Below are 14918 nucleotides of genomic sequence, written 5' to 3' on the forward strand. Positions count from 1 at the left end.
GCAGAAGATGGAAACCCATGGACAAAATGGGCTTGGGGAGAACCGAGGTTCCTGCCCGCCACCTGGGAGTGAGGATCTGAATCCCCATGGTATTGATAGCTTATCTAAGGAGGTCTCATCCCAGGACTCATCAGCCTCACCAGAAGTGGCCCAAGGGTCCCTCCTCCAGCCAGTCCCAGAGCCAGGGTGGAGGAGACACGTTCCGCAGTGCCACCCACTTTCCTAGACAGAGAGGAAGGAACCCTGCCAGCAGGTGTAAACCCCTGTGGTTCCAACACCTCCTCTCCACCACATGGCTTCTCTAACTTGAGTGAGCTCAGGCTGACCTGGAGAATCACGCAGCTTCTGAGACACGGGATGTCTGGGGGCTGGGACCGAGAATCTGCATGTTCCCAGGTGATGCTGAGACTGCTGGTCCAGGGGCCATACCTGAGAACCACTGCTCTACCACAATTCCTGGCCCCATCGTACCCACCTGAATGAGACAAAGACACTTTCCTCTCCTCAGCACAGCCCCCTGCCAGCTGGTACTCTCAGAGCCAGCTGTACGCTGTCTTTCCTCTTCCTCTTTACGGCTGCCTTACATGTTCATTTAATAACGGGATTTCACAGCCTAGGTAATAATGGGACTCTGCTGTCCCCATACCTGCTGGAAATGCTTTAGAATCCTAGATCCACCTCCTCTCCATCCTCCGCCATCCTCCCTGGTCGTCCACTGGCTATGTACATCCTGGCCTCTGTCATCTTACAATTTCACTAACCTTGGTCTGTGCCTGGAGAACTTCCTGAAGAATTGCTTCTCTCCCTGCCCTGGCCTCTCTTTGCAACTATGTGCACTGGTGTCAGGGATTGGGAACCCTCCCTGGACAGGAGGGCAAGGGGCATCGGGGCCACCAGGCACTCACCGATGTAGTCGAAGCGTCCAGGAGCCAGGCGCTCCGGCAGATGCGCGGAGTAGAGAAAAGAGGCCAGGAGGGTCACGGCCATGTGCTTCTGATGGTACAAGGTGGCTTCGTTCTGTGCACTCTCCCCAGGGAAGAGGAATAGCTGCAGGTATTTAAAGAAACGTCAGGTCTTAAAATAGATAACCAACAAGGACATACTATATAGCACAGGGAACTCAATATTCTATAATAACCTAAACAGGAAAAGAACTTGAAAAAGAATAGATACATGTATACGTCTCACTGAATCACTTTGTTGTATACCTGAAACTAACACAACATTGTTAATCAACTATATTCATTATAAAGTAAAAATTTTTAAAAAGAGAGAGAGGAAGGAAGGAAAGAAGGAACGTATGTCAGGTCTTGAGAGGAGGCCTGCAGACATCCCCACGCATATGTGTGGACTCTGTGGGCCAAGGCCGTTCCCTCTCCAGTTCTGTGGCTCGAAAGGGAACTCGCAGGGACTGTGTGAGCAGGCTTCCTGTTCTGAGTGTGATCAGCTGAGACCCAAGGCAACTGTAGTTTAATCCCCCGCACGCTCATGAGAGCCTTTGGATTATTTAATTCCAAAAAAAAAAAAAAAAGGAAAAGGAAAGAAAGAAAGGAAGGAAGAAAAGGAAAACAACAGAAGTGAAGACAAAAGTAAAGGAAAAGAAAAATCCAGTTAGATATATCGCTACTTTTTTCCTGGGGCTAAAACGTAAGTATCATAAAAAATGGCCTATTCACACTTGAACTCACTTCTAACCAGCAGATCCCCTGAATTGATGCTCCTAATTAAGCCTTTAAGGCCTAAAAGTCCCTGGAAGGCCTTCTGAATCATCACAAACTATTAATTATGGACATTACCCTGGTGTGGAGTTCAGTACGGTTTTTGTACGATTGTTATAAATAGTGGCGGCAGCCACCACTACGGAGGGCACTAGGCCGGGCCTTTTACATGCATCACTTCATCAGAGCCTCAGCAATGACCACAAGGCAGAGACTATTCCCCCCATTTTGCAGATGAGGCAACTGGGCTGGAGGGTGACTTGCAAACCACTAACTAACAGTGAAGTCAGGCTGATTCCAGAACCTGTGTGCTCAGCCACATTGCCATTTAGGGTAAGCCCTCCCCTCCCCCGCTGCCCACTGGCTGGTGCAGTGCCAGGAGCACCCAGCGCTCATAACAGCAAGAACCTGTGCTGTATGCTTTGGTGGCCTTGTGGGACCGGCTTGTTCTTTGCTCTGGTTTCCTGTGTGTGGTCTGTGTCCTCGAAGAAGGATTCAGGGAAATGGGCTGCATCCCCATCTCTGGGTCCCCCCCAGGCCCACACGAACTCAGCAGGAGCACACGCTCAGTGCCTCAGCTAATGAAGCCAGCTCGACCCCCCTCCTTTATCCCTGGGCCCTGCCATCCTGGCCTCATGCAGCAGACCCTTACGCTGCCTCTGGGAGGGAAACTCCACCCACTGGGCCTGGGCTTGGCATTGCTGAGCCCATCAGTTCTGTTTATTTGATTATTCTCCTCTACCCCCTGTGAAGGACAGGATGTCAGCCTCATTTAAAGATGAGAAGGGCTTCCCTGGTGGTGCAGTGGTTAAGAATCCGCCTGCCGATGCAGGGGACACGGGTTCGAGCCCTGGTCCGGGAAGATCCCACATGCCGCGGAGCAACTCAGCCCGTGCGCCACAACTACTGAAGCCCGGGCGACTAGAGCCCGTGCTCTGCAGCAAGAGAAGCCACTGCGATAAGAAGCCTGCGCACCGCAACAAAGAGCAGCCCTGGCTCGCTGCAACTAGAGAAAGCCCATGTGCAGCAACGAAGACCCAACACAGCCAAAAATAAATAAATAAAATAAATTAATAAAAAATTAAAAAAAAATAAAGATGAGGAAACCAAGGCTCAGAGAGCTTCTGTTCATTGCCTAGGGTCACACAGCCAGTGAGAAGTGGGACTGGGATTTGAACTTTCCCCCTTCTTGCCTTTCCTCCTACACCCTCTTCCTTTGTGTTCTCCATCTAATTCCCATCTATCCTTTAAGACCTTCATTCATACATTTTCCTTCACTACTACTACTATGTTAATTGATGATAATATATAATACTGCATTTACTGGACTCTCACCACCAGCTAGCACTTTACACATTGTCTCATATAATCCTCCCCACAGCCTGACAAAAGGAGGTGTTATTACCAGGCCATTTTACAGATGAGGGAAATCAAGACACAGAGGTGGAAGATAACTCATCCAATGTCTTGCAGTGAGTAAATATTACAGATTTGCTTCCAGAGCCCGCTCTCCTGGTCACTCTACTGAACCCCAGGCTGCTTCCCCTGCCCAGCCCTCTGCGATTGCTCCTGGGCCCCCAGTCAGCACTGGCCACTGGTGCATCTCCTATGTTCATCAGGGCCTCTGTGTTCATGCCGTCTCTTAATTAGTCTGCAAGTGCCATTAAAGGAGCATCTGGGGGCAGGGGGGCTTCCCTGGTGGCGCAGTGGTTAAGAATCCGCCTGCCAATGCAGGGGACACGGGTTCGAACCCTGGTCCAGGAAGATCCCACGTGCTGCAGAGCAACTAAGCCCGTGCGCCACAACTACTGAGCCTGCACTCTAGAGCCTGCTAGCTACAACTGCTAAGCCCGCGTGCCACAACTACTGAAGCCCGTGAGCCTAGAGCCCATGCTCTGCAACAAGAGAAGCCACTGCAAAGAGAAGCCCGCGTACTGCAATGAAGAGTAGCCCCCGCTCACCACAGCTAGAGAAAGCCCACGCGCAGCAAGGAAGACCCAATGCAGCCAAAAATAAATAAATAAAATAAACTTATTAAAAAAAAAAAAAAAGGAGCACCTGGGACTCTACTCTTGTGTGTCCCACTGTGACCAGGATGGCGCTCTGACCCGCAGAGCTCAGGACACAATTGATTCCCTGATGCTACCAACAGGCAGAGAGGGGTTGGAGTCGGGCCCTTACCCTGGAGAAGATGGGAAGGGAGTCCCAGGTGTAGGGATAAGCGAAGGCCAGGACACGAAGCATCTTACAGAGCCTGGGCTTCTGGACCTCAAGAAACCTAAATCAGGGAAGGAAAGGGGGGAGAAATGAGAATGAAAAAAGAGTTTCAGTAAATAACACACACATGCACATTAAGAATAACCAAGGGCGAGTAACCCACGAAGGACAAGCATTTTTGCACAAGCTCCTCCTGGCCAGCAGCTTCTCCCCCAGCGCTCTCCACTTCTCCCACCCTGATGGGAACGGCTCAGTCTCAGATGTGGAAAGAGCTCAGGGTGGGCGGGGAGGGGGCAACCGTCTCCCAGCATCCTGAGAGGCTCCTGGGGCGAGCACCTCTGCGAAGGTTGAGATGCTTAATTAGTCAGAGGCACCAGCTGATTACCCTGCAGAAGCCCTGGGTACAATTAGGTGTTTAAGATTTCTGGAATATTTAATACCACACACAGAGATACTGGGCTGGGGAAACTGAATAAGCATGGTCCTTCCTTCTCTCTTTCATCATCACCCCCACCTGCCTCCGGTTCCAAGACAGATGAAGCCAGCATTAAAATGAGTGGTGCTGACTGTGGCAAAGATAGGCAGCTCCTCCTGGATGGAACACGATGGGGCCTCAGCTGGCTTGGGCCCAGCCTGAGGAGGGGGCAGCAGCTGAGGGTGTGCGGAGCCGGGCAGCACAGATGGCAGGCTGGATACTGGAAGGGGAGGGGTAAAGAGAGGCTCCACATGAAACCACAGCCCTGAACTGGGGCTCGGGCGAGGGAGAGCTCACACGCCCAGGCTGGGCCGGGAGGCAGGGCTGGTACCCACTTTAGCAGCACAGTGTATTGTGGGGGATGGATCCTCCCTTGGTGCCCACAGGGCTGCGAGGCCAGAGGACCCCCAAGGGTGGTGTGCAGAGCCTGGGCGCCGAGGCTCGTGGGGTAGCTGTTCTAGTGCAGCCCGTAAGATGAGGGAGGCGCTGGGGCCATCTCAGCCCCCCGTCGACAGTTCTGTCCCTCATCGCACTCTCCAGCGGGGATGGAGTCTATGTCCCACCACTGCTCTTCACCTCTGCTCCCCAGATACCCCGTCCCAGCCCACTGGCCTGCCCCTTCTCCACCAAACATAGACTGCTGCCCCTGCAGCCCAGGCCCATCTCCCCCTCCAGGTTATTCACGTCCCCTACGAGCCAGTGCAGTCACCTGACTACAAGCCCCACTGTGCCCACATCCTTTGGTGTGGAAAATGGCAGAGACACCCACATCTGCCTCCTGAGTGGTCGGGGAACTCTCCTCGAGGGCAGAGCTGGGTCTGCTCAGCTCTCCATCCCCAGTGTCCAGTTCAGAATCGTGTCTGAGGACATGACATCGCCAGGCTGCTGTGTGCCTTCCAGCTCTCAGGGCAGCCCAGCCTGGGGATCCCTGTTCTGGGTAAGAGGTGGCCACCGTGGACCCCGAGAAGCCCCATAACCTCCAGAGATCAGCTCCAACTTTGCTCCAGCCCATGGGCATGTCCCTCCTTCTTTCCTGACCCTGTGGACACTGGGCAGAGATGGAAGAGAAGTTCAAGAAGGAGGAGAAGAAATAAGGGACCTCAATTCATCGTCCCCCAGAACAGAACCCCAGCCTTGGAAGGAACCACAAACCCCGGGATTGGTGAGGTTGCACAGGGTCACAATCTGGCAGACACCCTGAGTCTGATCCTGTCCCCGCCCTTTGTGACCATGTCATCCAGCAGGTGATGTAACCCTTGTGTGCCCCAAAATCCTCATGTGTAACATAGGGACAACAACAGAATCCCTGCAAGGGATTGTTGCAAGGGTTTGATAAAATGATGCTCGCAAGGAGCTTACAGCTGTGCACAGCACAGAGTGACACTCACGAAATGGCAGCTTTTAAAAAGAACGTGTGTTGTAGGAGCCATCCTGTCCCCATCCTGTAGCTACGTCGTACCAGAAAATAGGAACAGGAGGGACCAGATGAGTTCTGCGTGATTTGCCTAAAATCACAGGAGCTAATAAGAGGCAAAGCTAGGATTTACAGCCAGGGCCATCTGGCTGGCTTCCCACCCTCTCCCCTCATGCAGGGAGAGCAGGCATCTGACCACTACCCAGCCTCTGTCCTTACCTTACAGACACCCCTCTGCCCCAGGAGGCAATCGGAACACACTCCCGCTGCCCCAGGAACCAGGGCCCATCTCGATGGCCTTCTCAGTCCACGCTGGCAGACCCTGTCCAACCACGGCAAGCCCACTCCCTCCCTCCCCATGCACTGCCACCGCCTATCACCTCTGGGTGCAAAGAGACTCGCTATTAAAGCATGCTCTTTCTGCGGCCACTTACACAGGAAGAAGGCTGGCTCTGGCTGACGAGGGCCATCCCCCAAACCACGGATTTCCTGCAACTTGAGACATTTCGCCCGGCCTGATAAAGTACTTTCCCAAGGGCAAACGAACCAGCCTCTCCAGCTGCAAAGCCGAGTCTACAGAGGGAAAAAGGAGAAAAAGCAGAACAGACGAGAGACAGCAACAAAGAATAAGAGGCAGAAGGGCCAGCAGCCACAGAGGCGGAGTGGGGGGGGGGGGCGGGGGGCGGTTCCCACTACCAAGGTGCAATTCCAAATCAGGCCACAGGGTGTCGCCACAGCATACTCCAAAGCACCCCACACCACAAAGTCTCCAAAGCCTCGCCTGGTAAGGCAATCCCTGCACCCCAGAGCTGGGAGTCAGGGAGCCAGGTTTCCTCTGCCTAGAACCAGGTGGGCAGGAAACACTGGATTTGGGGAGAAGCCTCCAGCAAGAGAGGGTTGATACAATACCAGTCTATTCTGAAACCTGATAAATTCTTGTTGCAACAAAGCTGGAAAGATTTGCAGGTGAATTCTGGAGCTCGTGCTGGAAAGAAGTGGGCCTTTGGAAACATCATACTGTTGCGGAGGTGTGTCTGTATGTGTGTTGGGGGCGGGTGTTACGGTAGTTTGGTTGTTGTGTGGGTGACATAGCAGGAATGTGGACATTTCCACGTGCTGGCCCCTGGCCCTAGCAGCACCATGTCATCTGACTGAACCCTCTGACCTCCAGATGTATCTGAGAACCACTGTCTGCTAAGCCTCCTGTCTCCAGCTCTGACCTCCAAACCCCCTTCCAGGCCTGCCCCATGCCTCTCTGAGCTGCCACGACAGCACTGCCACGGCAAGGCTCTCACAGCACAGCTCACTAACCACCAAGGGTGAAAATTCATCTCTCCCTCACAGCACCGACCACAAGGCATTTCACTGAGCAAGTATGTGTCCAACGGTTGGATGCTTTGAATGGATGAACAGAAAAGTGCGTACAGTGACTCGTGGTGAACAGCAAACACTGTGTAACTAACATTCCTGAGAGAGGGGTGGTGCCTTCCTGGGCTTTCGGGCTGTCGGCGGGTATGAGCAGGCAGGGTCTCTGTCACCCTCACCTGGCTCTGAGAGCCACAGAGAGGTCACCCGTTCTGTCATTGCCCCCTTCAAATGCTGCAGAACAAGAAAGCGGTTTTCTGGAACGTGTTCCTTTGAACTGAATTCCATGATAAGGATCGAGAGACCAGTTGGGGGAGTCCACGTCTCCCTGGGTGGACTTTACCTAATGGACATGTATCGTAAGGGAATGAACGCCAGTAGGACCATGCTACTCTGGGAAGCATGTGGATAACTAAAGCATGACTCCTGAGCTCCACGGTCTGCTGCTCGGGGAAGGAGGTGGTTCTCAGCCACTCCCGGCCATACCACGGACAGATAGAGCGGGAGAGGGGAGGCAGACGTGGGCTTGGGGGATAGGGAAGAAGGCAATGAGAGAAAGCTTGGAAAAGGCGCTGAAGCGGGCATCATAGAATGCGCGCACCACAAGGAACCCAGGGGACATCTTCTTAGATGCCCCCTGTTTAAAGGCCGTGATTGGCCAGAGGCAGCACAGCAAGTCTGTGAAATCGGGACCCCAGACGGCCCTCGCCCTCCTCCACCTGCTTCTCTTGAAGTTAATCAGGGCCAGAGCCTCTCCGCACACACGAGTCCCCTTCCTCACTCCTCAGACACTGAAGACAAAGACAGAGAATGAAAACAAAGGGGACGGGCCTTGTAAGAGCAGGGATCCACGGACACACGGAAAGGAGAGCGGACAAGATGCGAAGGAGGCCGGACGGGCCCACGGGGGGACATCCCACTCTATCCTTGACTCTCAGCATGTGGGGTTTGCCCCTCTCTCCCTTTCTGTCCCCCAAGCTCCCACTTAAGCCCCACAGGGCACGGGAGCTGAGCCCACAGAATTGTCTTCCTAGGAAGTTGACTGTCCTTCACGAGGACAGGGCCAGTCCTCTGTAGGACACACGAGGTGCTTCCATTTCCCCCGCCTCTCTCTAGCCCCCCTCTAGCTTCTCTCCCCGCTTCCAGCCCCACAGGCTCTGGCAACTCTGAAGCTCCTTGTTGCCTCCCAATGCCATCCCATCCTCTCCAGGCCCTCGCCCTTGTCCAGGCTGTTGGCTCTGTCCAAAAGGCCCTTCCCTCCTCTCCAGCTAAAGTGTTTGACCTTCCTCAACACTCATTCCTAAGGCCACTTCACAGAAGCCTGGGAATCCAAGCATTTTGTATTATCATTATTTGCTTACGTTATACCCTGTAATGCTACACACTGAAAGCCTTTTCCTCTGGCCTTTAAAGGAAATGATGACTCCATCTGGACTTTTTGAGGGTCTGCAGTCTGCTTCTCATACTGCATGGGGCACTCTCTGCGGACGAGGACTGAGCCTCACTCATCCCTGTCTTCCCAGGTCTTAACATGACACTTGGAGCATGGCAGGCATTTAAGGAATGTTGAGTGGTTGGTTGGATGCACTGATGGAAGGATGGGTGGTTGGGTGGGTAGATCAATGCATGAATGGGTGGGTGGATAGATGGATGGATGGATGGATGGGTGGGTGGATGGGTGGATAAACTGAATAAGTGGATGGGTGGATGGATAGATGGCTGGGTAGATGGATGGATGGGTGGGTAGCTGGATGGAAGGGTGGATGGACGGATGATGAACGGGTGGATGGATGAATGGGTGGGTGGGTAGATGGATGGATGGGTGGGAAGATGGATAGGTAGGTAGATGGATGGATAGATGGATGGATGAAACAGCCACAGATGTGCCCCATAAACAGAAATAATCCATTTCATTGACAAGGGAGAAGCCCCAAATGGACATTCAAGAGATTCCTGGCCAACCTGCCCTGCCAAACAAGTTTGTCTAAAGGTGCCAGGCATGTCACATTCAAAAGACCCATTCAGGGACTTCCCCGGTGGCGCAGTGGTTAAGAATCCGCCTGCCAATGCAGGGGACACGGGTTCGAGCCCTGGCCCGGGAAGATCCCACATGCCGCGGAGCAACTAAGCCCATGCGCCACAACTACTGAGCCTGCGCTCTAGAGCCCGTGAGCCACAACTACTGAGCCTGCACACCACAACTACTGAAGCCCACACTCTCTAGGGCCCGCATGCTGTAGCTACTGAACCCACGAGCCACAACTACTGAAGCCCGCGTGCCTAGAGCCCGAGCTCCGCAACAAGAGAAGCCACCGCAATGAGAAGCCCGCGCACTGCAACAAAGAGTAGCCCCCGCTTGCCACAACTAGAGAAAGCCCGTGCGCAGCAACGAAGACCCAACGCAGCCAAAATTAATAAATTAAAAAGAAACCAAAAAAGACCCATTCATTGTACCCGAACAATCAGGGAGGACTCCTGGCTAGAAGAAAACAATATACCCTCATGGCTTATAGGTGATTCAGGAAGATTAAAAAAAAAAAAGTTCCAAGAATTGGCATTGGGAGTTCATGGGAAAGCAGTCCTGGATCATGAATGGCGGGACTGTTTCTTCCACCCACGAAGCCCACCTGCCCCACCCGTCCGCAGTGCTCGCCTCCCTCTGATCCTAAGTTCGTAACAGCAGAGCCACACAGCCCCGCAGAAGCTAAACAGGCAGGACAGTGGCTCGTCCAAGGACCTGATCCAGGTGTGTCTTTGGCCCAGGCCTGTCGGTGAGCCCTCACATCCAGACACTGTGCCTCCAGGCCACGCTTCATCTCTCTTGGGCTGTTTTTAGCATCAGTGTTACTTTTCTATGTATGTTACACCTTGTCTCACCCGAGGCAGGGACCCGATCTCCTCCTCTCCCCCACCCGTGGCAGCCCTCACAGCTCTGGCCTGGCACAGAGGTTGCGCTTCAGAAAGAGCTTTTAATCGCCAGAGCCCTTGAGGAATTGGGGGAGAAGGAAATAATAACCCCATGATGTCTGATTCAGTTTTCTACCCTCTGGGCAGACCCTATCTCCTCACAGCTGGAGGGGCGCTCTGATTTCCAGGAAGAGGGAAGGGGGAGCTTAACCCCCAATCCCACCCCAGGGACGAAGCAACACAAAGCCCAGTCTTGACATTGAGCCTGGAAATGAAACTCACCCCCATGGCAAGCAGCTCTGTGCTTCCCACCACCTGCCTCAGGACAGGTAAGTGGAAGGCAAGTTGGGACAAGCATCCCCGATGCTGTTTAAGGCTCTATCCTTTGGTTTTTAAAGAAAACCAACCTGTCAGGTTTGGGGAACTTGCCTACCTCTGGATCCCACAAAACCAAAGTGTCACCCAGAGAAAGCTGGAGCCAAAATCATTGCGGGGAAGTTGCAGAAGCATACCTCTCCCTCCCTGTTTTCTCCTGGGGAGGGAAGAGGTGGCGGCTGCCAGGAATACGAATTCTATGAGGCCAGCAGCAGTCTATTCGGAAGACTCAGACTGGCTCAGTGGAGTCGCGGGTAGGGGGACAGATGGCCAGGGGTGACCGCCAGCCTTCCTTGGCACTTTTCCTAACCCACCATGAAAGGCCCCCAGCTCCCAGCACCATCTACACAGGGATGTTACCCCAACACCACCATTCCAGAGGTTTCCCAAGTAATTTTGGGTAGTTCAGTTTTATACCAAGAGCTGAATAAACTAGAGTAGTTATCCTAAAAAATGCCTCTTGTACTCGTACTCCAATGAGCTTCCTTGAGTGGAAGGAAAAAAATAGAAGGAATAAGAGCCAGCGAGCTGGGCATGACTCATGGCCACCGGTCTTCCCCGGGGACGTGTTGGACATTTGAATATCATCTATCACCCACCACACAGACAGGCATATCTTGTTTTATTGCACTTTGCTTTATTGTGGTTTTTGCAAATTGAAGGTTTGTGGCAACACTGTGTTGTCAGATGATAGCATTTTTAGCAATAAAGTTTTTTATTTTTTTGTTTTTTTGCGGTACACGGGCCTCTCACTGTTGTGGCCTCTCCCGTTGCGGAGCACGGGCTCCGGACGCGCAGGCTCAGCAGCCATGGCTCACGGGCCCAGCCGCTCCGCGGCATGTGGGATCTTCCCGGACCGGGGCACGAACCCGTGTCCCCTGCATCGGCAGGCTGACTCTCAACCACTGAGCCACCGGGGAAGCCCAATAAGGTGTTTTTTAATAAAGGTGTGCACATTGTTTCTTTAGACATAATGCTATTGCACACGTAATAGGCTGTAGTGTAAATATAACTTTTATATGCACTGGGAAACCAAAAAGTTTGTGTGACTTGCCTTATTGTGATGTTGGCTTTATTGCGGTTGTCTGGAACTGAACCAGTATCTCCGAGGTGTGCCTCTATCAAGAAGCCGGCCCCCTCTGTCCCTATTAGCAGATGGCCCACTTATGGGGCACCTCCTATGGGCCAGGCTTGTGTTAGGTGTTCTGGATACATTACCTATAATCCTTACATCCGTCTCACAAGGTAGCTGTGTTGACCCCACTTTTTTTTTTGGCCACGCCATGCAGCTTGCAGGATCTTAGTTCCCCAACCAGGGATTGACCCTGGGCCACAGCAGTGAAAACACCAAGTCCTAACCACTGGACCGCCAGGGAACTCCCTTGACCCCATTTTATAGATGAGCAAACTGAGGTTCAAGGAGGGTAAGTGACTTGTTCAGCAACAGGACAAGCTACATAACTTGTAGAGCCCAGGGCAGAAGGAAAGTAGGGAGACCCCCTTGTTCAAAACTCATTAAGTGTTTCGAAACAACAACAGCAGGGAATTAAACCAAGTGCGGAGCCTTGTTGATCACAGGGCCCCGAGCGCCTGCACAGGCGTGTGCCTGTGAAGCTGGTCCTGCCCGGCCACTGGAAGTCCATCTGGAACTGAGTCCCAGGTTCCCGAGCATCTTTTCCACTGTCCCCTCCAACAGTCCAGGGAGCTGCGTGCTCTGTGCCGCCCCCAACCCCATCCCACCTGAGACAGAGCAGCCGGGTACCTGGAATAGCAGGAGAGGCCGGTGCTAATGATGGTGTTCAGCACAGCCAGGGCCACGTAGTAGTCGTGGAAGACGGTGTTCACCAGCGCGTCCGGGAACACATAGGCAGAGTAGGCAATGGCCGAGCCTGGGAAGAAAAACCAGCCTTGGGCAATAAGCCAGGACTCAGCACTGTCCGGACTCCTTGGGAAGACCAACCCCCCCCCACATCTGGCTGAACCCCCCATCATCCCCATAGACCATGAGCAGTCCTGCCGCTCCCCCCTTGCTTATGCCATCACGCATCACCCCCCCAGCATGAGAATGTTCTGTGAACCCAGCGCTGCTCCAAGGGCTTGACATGCATTAACTCACATAAACTTTACAACCACCCTCTGACATCAATCCTGCACTTATCCTCATTTTACAGATGAGGAAATGGAGGCACAGAGAGGTTTAGTAAGCCTCCCAGGGGCACACAGCTAGAAAGCAGCAAAGCCAAGCTTCAAACGCAGGCAGTTCAGCAACAGTCCCTGCTTTTAACTATGGTCCACGGTGACACCCCAGTGTGCTCAGCTTTGCTCTGAGTGTGCACATCTCACCTGCCTGATGATATGGGTGTCCCCTGTGGAACGATCAAGCCTGCAGGGGAGGGGAGGGTGGGATGAGGGAGGGCCCTTGCCGAGGCGAGGTGTGTCATATCAGCGGGCTGGGGGACTGGCCAGCTGAGAGGCTGGGCGTGAGATGCTAGCCTCAGCATTTTGTTTCGTTTTAGGTTTTGGAGTCTGTGAGAGAAGGGTTACTGAAGGACCTTTTAGAGACCTGTCTGCTACAGCTTTTGTTTGAAAGAACAGGGGAGATCACTGTCCTTTTCAAAGGGGACGGATGTGTCCAGGAGCCTGGACCAGATGGCCTCTCCAGACACCCTCACCTGCTGAGGTCCCTTTTGAGAGAGGCAGCTGCAGGCCTGTCAGCCCAGAGCCTAAGATCAGGCCTAAGGACACCTGTTATCCAAAAACAAAGAACCCTGGAATGCTAGTTCAAGGCTGACCTCAACCTCAGGCCATGCAGGTTCAACCTCTGCCTTTGATCCCATGTGACTGGTGAAATCTAGTGAAGCCCAGGGATGTGTCCAGGGTCATACAGGCAGAAAGGGCCAAGAATCACCACTCCTGGTACAGTGCTCCCCACTCCTGCAGGCTACCTGTGAGATTTCAGCTGGAACTGCCTCCAGGGGGACAGATTCTTGCCTCAGCCTGATACCATGGGGAAGCTCCCATGGGGACCGGGATGCATCTGCTCTGGGGATATTGGCTGGGGCCAAGCTCCACGGGTGATACAAGAGCGAAGGAGACTCAGTCCCTGCCGAAAAGCGCAGTGGAAAGGGAAACTGGTGAGTGCCTCCAGGCGGGTTCCAGGGTGAGGTGGATGTCCAGGATGGGCACGCATGCAGTCAAGCGGCTGACCTTGGAAGCATCCTTGGAAGATGGGGGATTCTTACGGGTGACTGAGGGCAGGGACGGCTTTCCAGGGAGCGGGACCAGGAGACACCTTGGGATGCCAGACTGAGGAAAGTGAACGTCCCCTTTCAGGCAATAGGGGGCCCACCGAACGTTTTTGAGCAGGGGATTAAGATGGTCAAAGCCTAGTGCAAGCGCGCGGGAGGTCCAAGAGGGAGGGGAACAGCTGGACATCGGGGAGGAAGCTGAGCAAACGCCACCCTCCAGGGATCGAGGGTTTCCACGGGGTCGGGGAGGAGGAGAGATGGCTGTAGACCAGGGAGTCCCAGGTGGATCCCACAGGCTCTCTCAACTGACCAGACCTTCCTTCCAGGTTTACTGAACACCCCCATGTCAGGCTCTGGGCTACGGACTGGAAAGCCAGATGTGAAAGACACATGGCTGTCCTCAGGGAGTTGTTCCCAGGGCAGAGCAGAAATGAAGGAATCAGACAGAGCTCCACGGAGGTGGATCCAGGCCCGGGGACTTGGAGGAAGCCACAGGCAGGGGCCCTGAGGCTCCCAGGCCCTGGCTCTGCCGTTTACAAGCTGCGTGACCCGGGTAACTTCCCTTTAGTGTTCTCACCTGTAGCGTGGGTATAATGATGGTCCCCACCTCAGGGACCTGCTGTCAGGGTTAAGTAGGTAATCGTGGTAATCGCTGCCTTCTGTTGCTTACTAAGTGTCGGGCACTGTCCGACACACTTCACTTACAAAACCCATTTAATCTTTATAACACTCCCACGAGGAACATACTATGCCAACTGTATCTTGCCTAAGAGCATATAAGTATTGGGGGGGGTGCAGTTAGGCCGCTAAGCCCCGCGTTAGGCCACCCCTTCGTGATGTGGGATGTGGGTCGGGTGCTCGGCACGGAGCCTGCCGTGATGCCTCCGAAACGCTTGCCCTTATCATAACTGAGTCTGGGGCAGGCGATCGAGGGCGATGGAAGCTGCCGGGTTAAGGAGTTTGGACTTCATCCCAGGTAACCGGGAACCTGGAAAAGTTTAAGTGGGAGGAGTGCCATGGTCAGAAGGCCTGGAGGAAAGCCCGCAGGGCAGCTGGGTGAAGCCCAGGGGAGAGGCGTGAGGGACTGAGTCAAGCCGACGGGGGCACGGCCGATTTGAAAAGTATGTAGGAGAAACTCAACTGAGTTTGCCAACCGATTAGACAGGATGGTGAAGCGGGGTGGGTGGCGAGTGAGAGGC

At 53.7% G+C, this 14918-nt stretch overlaps 1 protein-coding gene across 1 annotated transcript in view; it reads right to left on the reverse strand.

Moving 5' to 3' along the window:
* Nucleotides 1-14918, reverse strand: part of PAQR5 (progestin and adipoQ receptor family member 5) — an 86937-nt gene that overhangs the window by 5231 nt on the left and 66788 nt on the right. The window contains exons 5-7 of the mRNA XM_030875124.2: nucleotides 12234-12360; nucleotides 3900-3996; nucleotides 906-1047 (exon numbers count right to left, since the gene is read on the reverse strand). Coding sequence (XP_030730984.1) covers nucleotides 906-1047; nucleotides 3900-3996; nucleotides 12234-12360 — 366 coding nt within the window. The remainder of the gene's footprint in view (nucleotides 1-905; nucleotides 1048-3899; nucleotides 3997-12233; nucleotides 12361-14918) is intronic.

This window comes from Globicephala melas, chromosome 2 (assembly GCF_963455315.2).
Source record: "Globicephala melas chromosome 2, mGloMel1.2, whole genome shotgun sequence".
Taxonomy (NCBI): Eukaryota; Metazoa; Chordata; class Mammalia; order Artiodactyla; family Delphinidae; genus Globicephala; species Globicephala melas.